At 45.6% G+C, this 16,078-nt stretch overlaps 1 protein-coding gene across 1 annotated transcript; it reads right to left on the reverse strand.

The window, feature by feature from the left end:
• Window positions 1-4,864: 4,864 nt before the first annotated feature.
• Window positions 4,865-5,762, reverse strand: LOC133952276 (uncharacterized membrane protein C3orf80 homolog). The gene has a single exon (XM_062386651.1). It carries the CDS (start codon window positions 5,633-5,635, stop codon window positions 4,970-4,972), a length of 666 nt encoding a protein of 221 aa, XP_062242635.1. The 5' UTR covers window positions 5,636-5,762; the 3' UTR covers window positions 4,865-4,969.
• Window positions 5,763-16,078: the final 10,316 nt, after the last annotated feature.

Here is a 16,078-nt window from a genome sequence, read left to right on the forward strand (position 1 = left end):
GTCCAATATATCTCTGAACCTCTCCCTGAGTTATTCTTGTATTTCCTTATCTACTGAGGTGTGAAACCAACTGCTCGCCATGTGTTCTATTGTTTATCGGTGCTATGATGAAACCGTCTAAGAAGCATAGAGACACACGTGGCCGCTTGGCTCGCTGTCATTAGGCAACCGTCCTTTTTATTGTCCGACCCGCAGCCTGACGTGCTGAGAGCGATCACAACATCCCTCTTCCTGGGTAAAGCTCCTTTCCTGTCAACGTGCATAAATAAGTAATGCAAAGCACTACTCTTTGCTGTAGCAGTTAACAGGTCAAGTAACATACTAAGCTATTAGCAGATAGCCTCCTGTCAACAAACAAATCATCCGCCTCAATAGGAATGCATGGCTTCCCCCTTCCACTTACTCATAAGCGTATGCATAGGACGGCCATGAAACGTTTTCTTCCCCTATGCTTCTGTAAACACTTTCCCGTAAACATCAACAAAAGTAAACATCAGCAAACATTTACAGATATAAGAGTAACAACCTGTTTTTCTTCCTGTCTTTCCTTTCTTTATATTTTGTCTTTCCTTTAGCGTGTGTGTGTATCAGTTGCACGTAGAGCTGTGTTCTTCTGTGATGTTTCAGGAAAGTCCCCCGGGCTTTGTGGTGCTACAGACGTTGGTGAGAGGTGGAATCTGTAACTTTGCAGGTTGCCTCTGGGCATCTCGACAATGTATGATCTGGACATGTCCACTGAAGACACCAATGTACCTCTCTGGTGCATTTCTCTGAGCCAGACATGACCGTCACATGTCTTGTGCTCTGTATCTTGCCAGGGACTGTTGTTCAAATCTTCCCCATAAGTAGTTGAATGGGACCATGTCCATCAGCCAGAGGAGCAGCAACATAGAGGCCTAGAGGCCCAGATGAGGATCAGTGGACATCTTGAGAAGATTTTCGATGACCTTACAGCCCGCCCCACCTTCCCGTTGCTCAGTGGAAAGTGTGGACTGGAGGTCACATGTCTGGATCTCCAATCATGAGCAAACTTTTGGAATGACTCAGACCCAATGGGTGGTCGGCCGTCTGAGTACACCCCCTCAAGAATCCTGCGATGTGCAAAGATAGATTTGCTGTGTTTGATCCCAACTTCTGGTGATGTGGGTCATCAGAAGTAGTCTGGTTACTTCAAAGAATCTCAGGAAATAGTCCGTGATGACTAAGTACAGTTTGTCTCCCATCTGAAACGGCTTTGCTCCCACAGTAGACCAGGGCCTTGACGGGAACTCCATGGGTATTTGTTTCCTGTTGTCTTCTCGGACCCGGCCACCTCAGTTGGCGATGCTGTTGCGATCCCAATTCACCTCAGTCAAAATGTCCGCTCACTTCTCTGCTGCCAAAACCTAACAGAGCATCTTGAACTGTGATCCCACGGTTTGGAACACTCTTCAAATTAATATTTTTCTGGCCATACTGCACATTTCCACTTCAGCTGCTGCAGTATGACATCATTGTCTCGGTGTGTTCCAAGTTCTATGAGCCAGCGTCCAGGTCGATCTCCTCCTGAAGACCCTCTGTTGTGCTGTTTACAGGGGCCCTGCACAGCACATCTGCAGTTGCGATCTCTTTGCCCGCCACGTGGGATGTGGTGTAGGAAAATCTCATTAGTCGCGTATAAAGGGATTGTATACGTGGAGGCAGCTCATCCACGTTCCTCGAGCCAAGCATTGGGACCAGAGACTGGTCCCGATGAGGAACCTCTCACAGGCCCATGTGGAGACCAGCAGTTCCTCTTGACACATACGCTACTGACTTCCACTCCTCATTGTCTCGTCTGTGCAACTGGTCAGAGACTGTAGTGTTTCAGCCCTGGATCATTCAGTACCCAGGCCCACATCTTTGACTTTCTCAGCAGGTCTCTCTGCGCATGTTTACTCGACCCGGTGAGGTAGAGATTTCCCCATAATGTCTCAATGATCTGACCCGGTCGTCCATCTTACACCGAACTCCTCCCAGGCGCCTCCAGAATTAGTATTTCTGAAAGTGTTGTGGGGCCGACGATATTCCAAAGCACAGATGGTTGTACGAATACCACAAAATAGGGTGATGAACCTGGTTAGCAGGGAGGACTCCTTGGTTGGAGGAATCTTCTAAAACTGATGTTGGCATCTACCTTTGAAAACTGATTTATTACAGTTGGAGAGGTCAGAGCATTATCTTACTTCTGTGCCAGGACCTCTTCACTTTTGAGACAACACCTTTCAGCCCCATGCCACTCAGCTCTTCTTTAGTTTTTGGTTTGGAAATGAAGGATGAGGCTCCTGGCAGGGGAGAGGGAAAAAGGCTGTGTCCCCCCGCCTGGTTTCATTACAACGTTGCACTCCCGCTCCCTCCATCTTCCCTAGTCCAGAGTGACATTATCCTCTGAAGTCGTACTGCAGTGATCAGCAGTGGTGTGCATAGATCCTCCACGAAACACATGCCCTCTTTCATGGTTTTATTTCCCTCTCTGACAGCGGCTGTGTCCTCGACCATATCACGATGATGCGGTAGAACGTGATCAAAATAATCCTGAAAAAAATGTGAGTGGACACCGGGGCTGAAAGTAAACAGTAGATGTAGGAAAACCTGTCGATGGGTTCAGTCTCTCATGCTGTTGTTGTTTTTCCTGCACTTTAAGCCACTTCTTCCTCTTTCTTTTATTCATCCCCTTTCTCTCTTAGCCTATACTCACAGTGTGATAAACCATGGTCCTCCAGACCATACATCATTAATCTATGCTAAGACTTATCAGCGAGGAGTCGGGTTGCGCATGCATTTCCTCTGAGAGGGGCCACACGCAGTGGAAAATGAGCAATAATATTTGTGTTGTCCTCGGGCTCCCTCTTGAACATCACAGCCTGTACTAAACCAAATTTAGTCATGTGAATAAACCTATATTACTAATGAAAAACAATGTATTGGACGGGTTTAGTGTTTATTTAACCCATTCTGTGTATTCTTACTACATTCCACTCTTTACACCAGACAGCCTTTTGTGACTTATCGGTAAAAATAAAGAATAGAAAAGTCACCTTTTCGATTTCTAGACTGTAAATATTCAATGTTTTTGAAGCTAGGAAATACAAAACAGACGTTTCACTTTTATTAAACCCCAGATCTGTTTACACACATTCGATGACTTGCAAAGTTTCATATATTAAAGGTTCTGGCCATACAAGGCAGCTTCCTCCATAAATTCAATTCCCCAGATATAATGCAGAATTTATGAGGAGGATTCAAACTCATTGATTGGAGCTTTTTATATAGCTGATCCGTCCAGTGAGTAATATAATAACTGGATTATTGATGCAGATTCAGACGTTGCTCACACCAAATCCATTTTTTGCTGCGTGTGTACGTGTGTGCACTGTATTTGTGTCCATCGTTGTGCGACTCTCTCTCTCTCTCTCTCTCTCTCTCTCTCTCTCTCTCTCTCTCTCTCTCTCTCTCTCTCTCTCTCTCTCTCTCTCTCTCTCTCTCTCTCTCTCTCTCTCAACACACCAGCGTCCTCTCCCTTCAGCCACGGGATGTCCCAGCTTTATGATATCTTATTATATTCTGGGAAATGTCAACTACTACGTTTTCCCCTCAGACTCACTTTTACAGTTTAGATATTGGAGCCGATTCACTATGAACTGCACTGATCACGAAACCAAACAATCACACCCCTCGTTTTTTTAAGAAGCTCCCCACTCATGGCTTTTTGCATCCTGGGGTCACACTCCAACCACCCATCAGTGGGTTTTAATCATGGATTTAATGCTTTTAAGTGCAAACTCCACCCACCCACAAATGTCCCTGTGGAAAGGAAGGCCATCAGTGTTGACCGTCGGCTCTGCCATCGTGTTCTGGCAGTATTGGATTACACAGGCCACCACCACAACCTCACTCAGACTTTTAGAGTCAGGAGCAAAGCTCAGGAAGCATCTTCTTGTGTATATTCTGACAGAAATGGAAATGTCAGTTATTGCGAAAGCTCTGAAAAGCTGTCTGGTATTATGTCGCTATAACAGATTTGCTTTCAACAATAGTGGAAACAGGACTCGGTGTCACTGGGCGATATAGGCACCCTCTTGTGCATTATTTAAAGAGGTAAATAAAGTTACACAGCTCAAACATGTTCAGTTGATTGACAAAAGATTACGTGGCAGCTATTTTGATAATTGATTGGTTTAGTTTTTAAAGAAAAACTGCCAAAAATGTACTCGATCCAGCTTCTGAAATGTACATATTTGCTTATATTCTTAAGCAGTGTTTTTTAGGAACATTTATATGGACATAATCACTGTTCTGTGCCTTTTATTGGCCAAATAATGTCTAAGCATTGTCTTAGGTGGAGCCAACATGAGCATGTATGCGTAATTTCTCCAGAATATTACACTCCCATGCTGATAATGTATAAATTAATCGACTGACCAAGTATTCAAATTGATATTCATTCCTTCCCCCACTTTCAGCACCACATCAGGGGTTACTGAGGTTACTGAGTAAGAGAAAAAAATCCAAAATCTTCTTCCTTTTGGATGCAAATTCAATAAAGAATAAATAAAGAATAGCAGGTCTCCGGAGCTCAGCGGAATATTTAGAGTAAGAAAGGAGGAGAATCTGACAGAAGAAAAACTGTTTCACGGTGCCACTTAAAATCGGGGTGCTGAAGCAAAACTTAATGCGATTGTACCGGAGCCAAATTAGCTGTCCCCAAACACAAAGGGCTTCGATTCCAGGCGCCTTCGCTTATTTTATAATCTCCATCACTTCAACCCAAGCGGTCATTTGCATACAAAAGGAGCGTAATCCCCTATAATCTTACAGAACACGCACATTTTTCTCAGCCTCCTCCTTTATTCTGGACATTCAGGATTATAATTGCACTTGAGTTTGTATCTCAGCAGGATGATCACCCTGGTGGTATTAAAATAAGAATACTATATTGTCTGGTTCTCCGTCACACTGAGTTCCGTGATGTCCTTGGGCTGTGCTGCGGTCCTGACACCTCCAGGACATCCCGCCTCGGCTCTCCAGCCCTCGGCCCCGCCGCTCTCACTCTCCCCCGGCCGCTCCTCTCATGTTCCGCCAGCAAGTTATCATCCGACCGGTCCCTGTGCATCTCCTGCATGCTCTCCTCATACGTGGGCAAGTATTTGACCTCGTCGTAGGCCGGCAGGCTGGGGGAGGTGAAGTCCCCCAGACTGTACTCGGGGTACCGGTCCAGCAGGGAGTCCTGGGACGCCGAGGCTGACGCGTGCCCGTGGAAGAGGGAGGGCTCCTCGCTGCGGTCGTTGTGCGGGTGCCGGCGGGGCCGCGGGCAGATGATCCGCTGGATGAAGTAGCCCATGGCGAAGAGCAGGAGCAGGATCAGGATGCCCGACAGCTTCCGCGTGAACCAGCCCACGTTGTCGAAGAAGATGTGGATGGGGAGCTTGCAGCAGCGCACCGCGGAGCTGGCGCTGCCGTTCCCGGCCACGATGGGCGGGCAGCACTGCTGGCCGTCGCCGCACTGGACCTCCCCGCAGCTCCGGAGCGCCTGACAGGCGGAGACCAGACACGCCGACAGGAGGGTGCCCGTGGCCCCGCGCGTTGTCCCGCCGCCGCCCGGGAAACTGGGCATCATGTCTGGATCTCCAGGGATGGAAAGTCACGGGCGTTAGGTCTCCCCCGTGCGTGTGATGTTGTTAAAGTCCGATAAGGGTGTTTGTGTGTGTGTGTGCGTGAAGCCCACAGGTCTGCCTTCCTCTCCAGATGTGCACTAATCATGCGCTCTCACCCAGACGCTGCAGCGCGGAGCGGGACGGCAGGTGCTCCCCCCGGTGAGGACCTGTCTGTGGGCTGATGGGATGATGATGGGATGGAGCAATGATGAGATTCATGAATAATCTCCCATCATTAGCATCAGTTTCTCAGCATGTCCTGAAAGCCAGCCACACATCTGGTCTCCAGCAGTTGACATTGTCACGTTGACCCAGCTCCGTCCTGCTGCACATCAACAGCCTCTCCTCTGATGGGTGTGCGGTGTGCTGCAGAGCCCCATGGTCTGTGCTGGTGTCAGTTCCGATTCATGTACAGGTGGGAGGAGGGGGTGACACCCAGTGGTGGAGAGTAACTGAGTAACCTGCGTTTACTCGAGTACTTCCAAGTACTTCACAAGTTTATTATTCCTCCAATCTAATCCATCACATTATGGTGTTCTTTAATTTAATGGATTCCCTCTTTATTGGGGACTGTTTTATCGGCACTTTTTCACGACAAAGCAAACAATAAATGCTTCCACTGCATAAAGCGACAAAAAATGCCAGTCAACAGCAATGGGGGCATAATGGGAGAGTAGCCCTTCCACCAAGAGGGTGAAAGGTATAAAGAAGAGCTTTAGTTTTAATGGGATGGTTCACCCAAAAACGAAAATTCACTCATTATCTCACCACGATGCTGATGAAGGGGCGGGTGAAGTGTTTGCGTCCACAAAACACTTCTGGAGCTTCTGTTTATGGGATTTGGCTGCAACTCTGTTTATCCCTGATGCTCAAAAAGTGTTTTGTGGACTCAAAACTTCACCCACCTCTAGTTTGGCACAAGTGTCATTTCGCACAAAATGAAAATTCTCAAAGTTCAAAATTACGACTTTATTCTCGTAAATTTACGACTTTATTCTAGAAATGTCTTTTCTTCTTCTTCAATGTAGCCTTAATACTTAGTCATACTGTGTCATCTGATGTTTTTTTCAAAATACACATTCAAGTCACGCCCCGCCCTCACTCCCCATCACCTGGTTCTGTTCAGCCAATCAGATTGTGTCCCGCCTCGGACTGACCCCGCCTTTCTACTTTTAAATACGAAAGAGTAAAAGTCATGAGGGCGCCTCCCTGTGGAGAGGAGTGTGTCACACAGCATCAGGTCAAACAAACTGTTCAATGACGATTGAACAATCATTGTTTAGAAGGGGACAGATGTATTTTACGTGGAGCACTATTTGACTGTGATGCACTTAACGTCTGAGACTATAAAGATTCATTTTTATGAAACTAGGAAGTAAATAAGGAAGTAACTATTGGAGGGAAACTGCAAAGGCCTCACCTCAAGGCCTGTCCTTACCTGCAAGAGGAGGAGGAGGAGGAGGAGGAGGAGGAGGAGGAGGAGGAGGAGGAGGAGGAGGATGCTGGTTGCGCGGATCATCTGCCTTTATGTTGTTGTTTTTGTAACTGTTACTGCCACAGCAAACGCTTTCTTTTTTTCCTTCACTGCTGTTGAACTTCCAGAGGCCACTAAAAACCTGCTGTTTCACTTGTCCGGTTGTTTGTGTGACACTGACATTGTTCTTATTGCTCTTTCTTAAAAAGTTTACTCAATCGGTCAAACTTTCACAGTAAAATGCTGGTGAAGGTGAAGTACAGCCAACAACAGAAGTATGTGTAGTTGGATGATTTGACTTTCTCCAATTCCATGAAAAGGGGGGTGCAAGTTTACTTTATTTTCGCCAAGGTGTTTAAAATGTTTCCATGTTATATCAGAGAACTGTCTGCTCCTGTGACAGTGATGCTGTTCTCGTTCTCTAAAGATCCACATACCAAGAAACGCTGTGTAGTAGTCATTTTTTTTTTGCATGACACTTTCCTAGCCTACAACCAAGAATAGTCAACAAATATTTATTACACAGCTGTGTTATTTGTCTAATCCCTAAGTGTTACTTTAACTCTGTTTTGAGGAAGAAACTCTGGCATAGTGTTAAATGTTTAACTTTTCTGAAAATGTAAATTTAATTCAGAAAAGTGTTGATCTATAAAACCAAATCATCTCTGTGGGAGTTAATCCAACACCTTGCACTCGATGATCATCGCCCCCAAAAGGCCGAACCGTTCTCCAAACTGAATCCTGCATGTACTCACTGCCAGACAGAACCAATAAATAAGGGTGAATGCCCCCGATGGAAGGCGCCAAGAGATCTACCCCTCTCATAAAAAATGAATTCGTTCCTGCAGTGCGGCTCGTAATGGGCGCCATTAGAAGAGTGTCGGGATTCCCATTAGTCGAGCACCGTCCCGGAGAACCGTGTGTCTGCATCGCTGACAAACGTCACAGTAAAACTGAATCTCCAGTTGTCTCCTCGCCCCGACGTGTTAATTCACACTAAAGATGTCTCTCTGGATGAGATCAAAGAACGACAGATAGCACAGTACTGAAAATTAAGATTAAGATTAATATACATTTATTCATCCCAAACACATGCACAGACATGCAATTGTAGGGAAATTTTACCTCTGCTTTTAACCCATCTAGTGCAGGACACACAGAGCCGTGAGCGACCATGTACGACGCCCGGGGAGCAAATGTTGGGGGAGTAAGGTGCCTTGCTCAGGGGTACTAGACAGGGTAGGGAGAATCCTCTTGGAATTTTTGGACAGATCAATCCAGGTTCGTCTTTTTGTTTTGTCTCCGTGGAGTCGAACCAGAGACGAACCAGAGACCTTTTCTGCCCATCGTCCAAGTTTCTGCCACTAGTCCACCGCCTCTCTGCCAAATAATTGATTGATTCCATCCTTCAGATTCCTTTGTTGTATTGCAAAGAATCAGTTATTGTATAAATAGATGTCTGCTGTGGCAGATAGATTAACCAGGGTCACTTTTAAGAGCCACATTTCCTGATTGGACCCGAATGGATAAACACTTCTTTTCCTCTGTAAATAGGACTTATGATATTATGAATAAAGGGGATGTTGGGGATGAGATGCATGTTCTACAGTCTTCGTGGTGTAAATCCTGTAGCGAATCCCCCAACGTCTTCATGTCACTAATTGCCCATGTGCATCCCTTTGTGTCCTCAACCAGGCCTAATGCACAATTCTCCAAATCTAATTTCTGGCGCATTATGACGTAAAACTCAGCAGAGGGGTAGCTTCGTGCACACTAATTTATGCAGCATCGTATTTCTTTCTGTCATCCAACCCTATTAGGGAAACATGATCGCAGGGCCCCCTTCTCAAACCAAATAACTAAACACACAATCAATAACCTGCAGGACCTCGGGCTCTGAGTGTCGAGCTCACAAACCCTTTTTCAGTCCAGTGCTGCCAGGACCTTCCCAGCACTTCTGCGATTCTGCTGCTCTTATTGACATGTGTAGAGAACAACTGCTATTTTTGTTCCCAGCTTCCAGTCTCCACAAAGCCCGCACACAAGAGAATTACCACAATATCACCTTTCAGTAAAGGTTGACCCCCCCTCTCTTATGAATTACTAACCCGTAAGAGCTTAGGTATTATATAATAAAATAAAGAACTTTATTCTCCCCAAAGAAATGGAAAGACTAAATGAAAGAACATCATATTTTCACCGATCACAAGGATTCAACAACGATATATTTATAAAAGCAATATTAACTCTCTGTCTGAAGTCTGTTTCTAATCCACCACATCCTGCCTCCGTTTCTCCTCTTCCCCCTGAAATACACCACAAAGTGCTGTTCTTGTTTGAGATGGATTGATTGAATAAAATCTCTCTCTGCTGCCCCACCACCACCACCACCCTCCATGCTGTCCGTCCATGCGGGAGCAGCTTTCAGGAAAACACAGCCAACTAATTGGAAACCAACTCCATCCCAAGGAAACAAAAGAGCAGCATCCCCACCCCCCTCCCCCTTTTCTTATAGTACACTGTATACTTACAGAAAGGGAAGTTGTGAGTCTTTGCGGCACAGAGACCTCGATACTTAGATCTAGAATCTGGTTAAACAGTGAGAAGTTTATACACAACGGATCTGTTAACGCAACACAAAGGCAACTTTACGCACTTAACCCAATAATAAGAAGTTGTAGCCTCCTGACAGTTAAAGTGATAACACACCAACTACAGTATATCATTGTTGTAGATGTCGTGTGCAGTATGCTTCCATTAATCCGGCACAAAGGTCTCTTGTGTTGTGCTTAATAATTCACGTCTTATGGGGTCCATTAGTCCTGTGCAATGATGAATGGCAGTGTTCATTTTCATCTGTCAGTGCCGCTGATGTACGGACCGCCCAACGGTCAATGTCACGATTATTACGTTTGCATTAATTATGGAACAAAGAGAGTACTGTTGGGCCGCGGGCTTTGTTAATGGACCCACTGATGGTTCTCGGTTTCGCTTTGTTTGCACCGGAGCAGGAGTCACAACCTCAGGGTTACGGCCTCGAGACACCACCTCGGCCCCTCCGGCCATCCGGCGTACAGTATCCCAGCAGCGCTCAGTGTCCACACCATGACATGGAGATAGTCCCGGAGCGTGTGTGAGAGAAGCTGGGGGCTGTGTGTGAATGTGCAGACTGCTGGAGAATCGGTGCTTGTTCAATCTGAGTGTAAATGCTGCTTTCAGGCCCCAGTTTTTGCAGGATACGTGCGTGGGTGTCATCCGCGCCTGTGTATTCCCATCAGCTCGAGCTCTAATAAAAAGCAGGGGGCTGCAGTCAGCGCAGATTGTGTGAATCCAGAAAGTCCCACACCGCAGCTATTTCACACCCACGTACTTCCTCTAATCTTATCGCTCAGTTGGCTCGGAGGCCTTTAAGTGTACGGGATTGTGCGTGTGCGTTGAGAGCATGCGTGACTATATTTATCTTTTTTAGTTTGTTTGTGTGGCCGTCTTTGTGAAGTTTCAAGCCTTTTTTTCCCCCCCTCTTCAGATTCGAGCATTCCAGGGACAAAATGTGGCCGAGCGGGACCGGACAAACGGACGGCGAGAAGGGAAGGACGTTTCACAAAAGGCTGTGGGACTCAACATGTTTGCATGGATGTGTTCACTCCTAGCAAACATGTTTGGAAGAAAGAGCGCGCTTGTTAGCTTCATGCGCAGTTCACCCGGCACTGTGTTGTTTTTGGCTTGCAGATGAATCAGAATCCTTCGAGAAGAAAGAGTCAAAAACTGCACTTGAAGGCCCCCCCCCCCCCCCCCCCCCCCCCTACCAAAAAAGATCCATCCTCTGTCTCCTGGGAACCGCTCTCTCTCTCTCTTTGCTCTTCATAAATATGATGAGTTGGGAGGTTTGTGCTGAGCGGAGCCTTTTGACTTTACGCTGAATAACTGTATAAGCTCGCCCATGTGATGATCTAAGGCCGTAATACACCGGCTCTCATTAATACAGGTTTGATGGGTAATAGCACTAAGTGATTTGACTCAGCAGCATCGGGGACACACTGTTGCCAGGAAACATTTCATACATTAAACTGCAAATCTTACAGCCTCTCTCTTAACCTTACAGAAACACTGCTCCTCCACGCTGCCGGACATAACCAACCCCCGGCACACCGCTCTCTGTGAGAAATGATGTATTAGTTGAGTGTTGATTTAGACGTTGTGGTCTTCCAAAGGAGAGAGCTGTTTTTTTCTGCTGCATTAAGCTGTGTCTTATTATATCGCTGACGGGTTCGATTCCCAGTGACCTCCCGTAATTGCTCAATTTATTCGACTGACGCTTTTCATCCTGTCGCCTGGTTTCTCAAGTTTTGAAATTCTCTGCATTTTACGCGGTTCTAATTGACACAACCCCCTCAGACGGATTTTATCGGGGGGAAAGTTCTCATCAGAGGTGGGTGAGTGTGTTTTGTCAAAAAAAGCACGACCTCATTTCCCCCCTATAAGATAACACGTCTACCAACACCCAGCTGCAGGTGACTCAGATCCTGGGTCTCACACACACACACACACTCACACCAGACAGACACCTGGAGGTTATATATAGGATAAAGTTGTTCCCGTTCCCACATGTTTTGAGTTGAAGGCGGTGGCGGGGGATTTTTGACCCCCTGCCTCCGCACTGTATTCCGCTGAGTCACTCCAATAGGAGGTGGGGTGGCTGGGGTGGGGGTCCAAGTCTCAGAAGGCGACTAGGCTGTGGCATTCAGTTGTGACCCCTCCCACCGAAACCCCCACATTGCATCCAAGGGCTCGTCCTCCTGCGGCGGCGGCGGCGTTTCCTGAGGGCGAGAGAGAGAAAGGTCATGACAGAACACACATCACATAGAAATGCTGATGGGCTTAGTGTCATATAGAAAAAAAACAAGTGTGTGTATGTGTGTGTGTGTGTGTGTGGGGGGGGGTTGTGTAAGACATAGGAAGGTTTAAAATAACGTTATAGCAGGGCTGACTAAGGGCAGTCAACTCAAGGACATGCATCCACAATCCCAAGAGAGGGTGCAGATGCTAACCCCTCGTTTTTTTCCCCCGAGTCGCCGAACACATGGCCTCCGCTCTTCTGTGACGTCTCAGCATCCAGTTTTATGTGGACAGGAAATCTGTTAATGCGTAAAAATGCTCAGCTATCAGGGCCAATCCCCTCTGGTGAAAGGGGGGAACAATGAGTCCCAAGTCCTGCTCAGTAAGACTGTGTAGGTGTTGAATCCAAACACTCAACATCAAGGACAGATGTGGCCAACTCCTTAAAAAACGCACACAAGGCACAGACTTACACAGCATGGAAGCTTTACAATGTTTTTGGGACAAACTCTGTGGTGTTTCTCAAAGAACCTTCGATCTCTGAACACAGGTTATTTAGCTACTGTGATGTGAGGCTTCTATTCTCTAACCCTGTGGTTTCAGCGATTTCTCTGAAAAACCCTTGATCCCCTTGTAAATGCCAGGGTGGGCAAAAATATCACGTATTTTTAAAGTTGAGAACCCTAACCCAAAAATAAAACTATCAAAAACTGTGTATATACGACTTGTAACGGACTTTTTAAAGTGAATATTGGGACCAAAGATGTTTCAATGGTAAAATGTTGCAGGGCTAATGGATTGATTCCAGAGATTGTACTCAGAAATCAATCCATGACTCAGATTAATATAATGTATTCATATTTTCTCTTTTAAATCACAACTCACTGACCAAAGCAAGCCCTGTGGGTGAGAGGAAGGAAGCGTGAGAGACCAAGGGACAGTAAATCTGAAAAGCTACAGCCCACCGGTCCCATATATCGAGTCAAGCTGCACTAAATTCCACACAGTCGTAGATATAAGTCCACTAAATATGTCAGATTTCTTTGATTGAGAAACATAAATTATTGGTGAAAACATGCCCTATCGCGAAAAGTTAATAAAGGTTAAAAAAAGAAATCCCTTTGTCCACATTAACACCAGAAATAAATCATGTCTCCTACGTCGAAGTTTTGTGGAAATCTGTTCAGGTGTTTTTTGCGTAATCCTGCTGACAAACAAACAAACAAACAAACAAGGAAATGGCCAGTGACGAAAACACCACCTCCTTGTCGGAGCCAGTAAAGATACAAAAGAAACAAATGCAGGCCTTTAGTGTTTCATTCCACAGGAGTTGTCTTTTTTTAAATCAGATCAGAACTCATGAAAGATTTTTCCTTCGTTGGTCCAAGACCAAGTATGTAAATACAACAGCCCTGCTCTGCTGTTGTATTTACATGTACGGGGGGGGCACCATGTTGATTGCACTGGAAAGAATTTTGGAGAACTGGCATCTCTTAGGCCTATGCATTATACATTATGGTTGTACGGGATTGAATGAGCCTGCCACTGAAATCTCTCATGGCTGGGCGATCTCCAGGAGCTCTCTCCCGTTTTCTGTGTGCAGACGTGAAGCTCTTTGTCCGAGTTCACCTCTCTCACACGTCTCTGCACCGGGCTGCAGCCGGAGCAGCGCTTCTCTTACAATGGCCCTTTCCAGTGATAAACTCAGTGAGGATGGAAAAGAGGCCCATTGAAACTGAAAGGATGTGAAGTTCCTCATCTCCCGAGCGAGAGGACACCTCATTGTGCGTCTGTGCCTGTGCGTGAATACATGCATGGTATGTGTTATGGATTTCTTCCTTCTCAACCGAGCATCTTTATACGTGGTGTGGGTTTGTGTGTACTATTTTGAGTGTGTGTGTGTGTGTGTGTGTGTGGTGGATAATGAGTCCGCACAATGAGGGCTCATGTTAACCCTCTAGGGTGTGTGACATCATCGTTTTCAAACAGGTTTATCGATCGGAAAAAAAGCCAAGTCATAGTACACACAAACACAAACGCACACATACACACGCACAGACACACACACACACACACACAGACACACACAAACACACACACACACAACTGAGCCACACCAGAGGGAACTTATCTTTTGATAAAGACCTTTCCCAACTTCTGTTTTCAAAAACAGATCTCCATAAATCATTTTTTATGATTACTACACAACTGGGTCATTCTTTTCAATTCCACTTAATTATCTAATGTATACAGTGCCAAAACACAACATATATTATTTCTAGGCACTTTAAGACCGAGACCGTGCTACAATACTAGAGAGGTGGGGGTGTCGATGTCAAGTAAAAATGGAAAACTTGGATCTCTACGTCAGAGAAAGAAGTCTTTCCAGTCCAATTCTTAGAAAAACTTGTTGCAACCATACAAAAGCCGAAATCACAACAAATGTCCAGTTGTAAACAATCAAAGCTTATCAGTGTGAAAGAAACATACAATAACTTTAGCATTTTTAGCGCTGCTAGAGACAGGGCTCAGGAGATGAGGATGTTGGTTTGTCAGTCACTGGCTCATCAGTCAGTCCAGTGTAAAAAGATGGACAACACATCTCCACCTCCTCTTGTGAACCAGAGATGAAGCTAAAATAAAGAGATACGAAAGCCGCCATCTCGGAGCCAGAGTCTGCACAGTGAGCAGGGGATGGAGCCGCAGTAGCGATATGCTGTTGACACATGTACTCGACAAGTCAAGAAATAAATGACCATGTGGACAGATATCAGTATGATAAGAACTTCATAAAATGACAGAAACTATCTTTGACTTTTTTGTGTGGTTCGATCTATACTGCAGCCAGCCACCAGATGGCGATCAAGACACTTTGGCTCCACTTTTTGAGAACTATCATGCCTCCGATCTTTATATACAGTCTATACCCTGAAATATCTCAACAACTTCTATAGATTCAGATGAAACTTTGTATAGGCATTCATGCTCTCCAGTGGATGAATCTTTTTGACTTTGGCAATGCCGTCATTTTTCCTTCAGGCTCCACCTCTGAGTTGAAGTTTACACTTGTCTGGTCAAATATCTCAACATCTATGGGTCGGCAAAAACTTGGCAGAAACATTCATGGTTCTCAGAGGATGAATCATAATAACATTGATGATCTCTTGTGTTTTTCCTTTGGGGCTATCAGGTAAATAACAATCGTGCTTGTGAATGAAATGCCTTAACAACTGGATGCATTGACATGTCAATGTTTTCTTGAAATATTCATGTCCTCCTCAGGATAATTTAACTTTATTTTATCCCCTAACTTTGCCTCTATCCATCATCAGGTCAAATTTGTATTTATCCAAAATGTCAATCTAAGATCTAGCATTTGGATATAGAATGGCTTTAGAGCCTCATTGAGCTGCTACCATGGCTGCAGTGTCTTATTCTTGTTAAATATGTATTAATCTAGAGTCTAGAGGTCTAGAGTCAAGTCTCAAGGTGATTTGAAGGTTGAGTCCATATTTTTGCAGGTTCAGAATTTAAAATCTTAAGTCACCATGTCTGATAATTCACATTTTTAAATGACTCCATTGACTTTTTAATATTCTTCTCTTGCTTTTTCATGAATCTCCTCATCGTTTCTGTCGATTCCTCTTCTGCCACTCCACCTCCCCCTCTCCTGTTGCCCTTCCCTGTGTCCTCTCCTCGTTTTTCCCTCTCATCCACTAGCCCTCGGTTTATCTCCTCTCATCTCCTGAGGTATTGGGGGTATCGTCTCGCCACTGAGTCTGAGCTGGTGCTTGTCTCTCCTTGCACCGCCGAGCTGATCTCTCCCTTTAGACTCTGAGACTTGGATAATGTTCCTGTTAGTCCGAGGCCTCCCTCCCTCTCTGCTCTCTACTGCCTGCAAACTGCACATCCATCCGTGAAAGTTGGACAGGTGGATGGAGAGAGGAGAAAGGGAACAGATCAATGAGTGGAAGATCAATAGGAAAGCCCTTGATCCCTCGCTCATTCCTCCCACTGGACATCTCAGACACTCACAGAGAGCTCTCCCTCCCTCCCTCATCTCTCTTTCTCTCTGCTGGACACTGAGCTTATGGCA

This window comes from Platichthys flesus, chromosome 4 (genome assembly GCF_949316205.1).
Source record: "Platichthys flesus chromosome 4, fPlaFle2.1, whole genome shotgun sequence".
NCBI classification, from domain to species: domain Eukaryota; kingdom Metazoa; phylum Chordata; class Actinopteri; order Pleuronectiformes; family Pleuronectidae; genus Platichthys; species Platichthys flesus.

Excerpts from the sequence above, each read along its gene's own strand:
- LOC133952276 (XM_062386651.1), bottom strand. The coding sequence starts at position 5,635 with ATGATGCCCAGTTTCCCGGGCGGCGGCGGGACAACGCGCGGGGCCACG.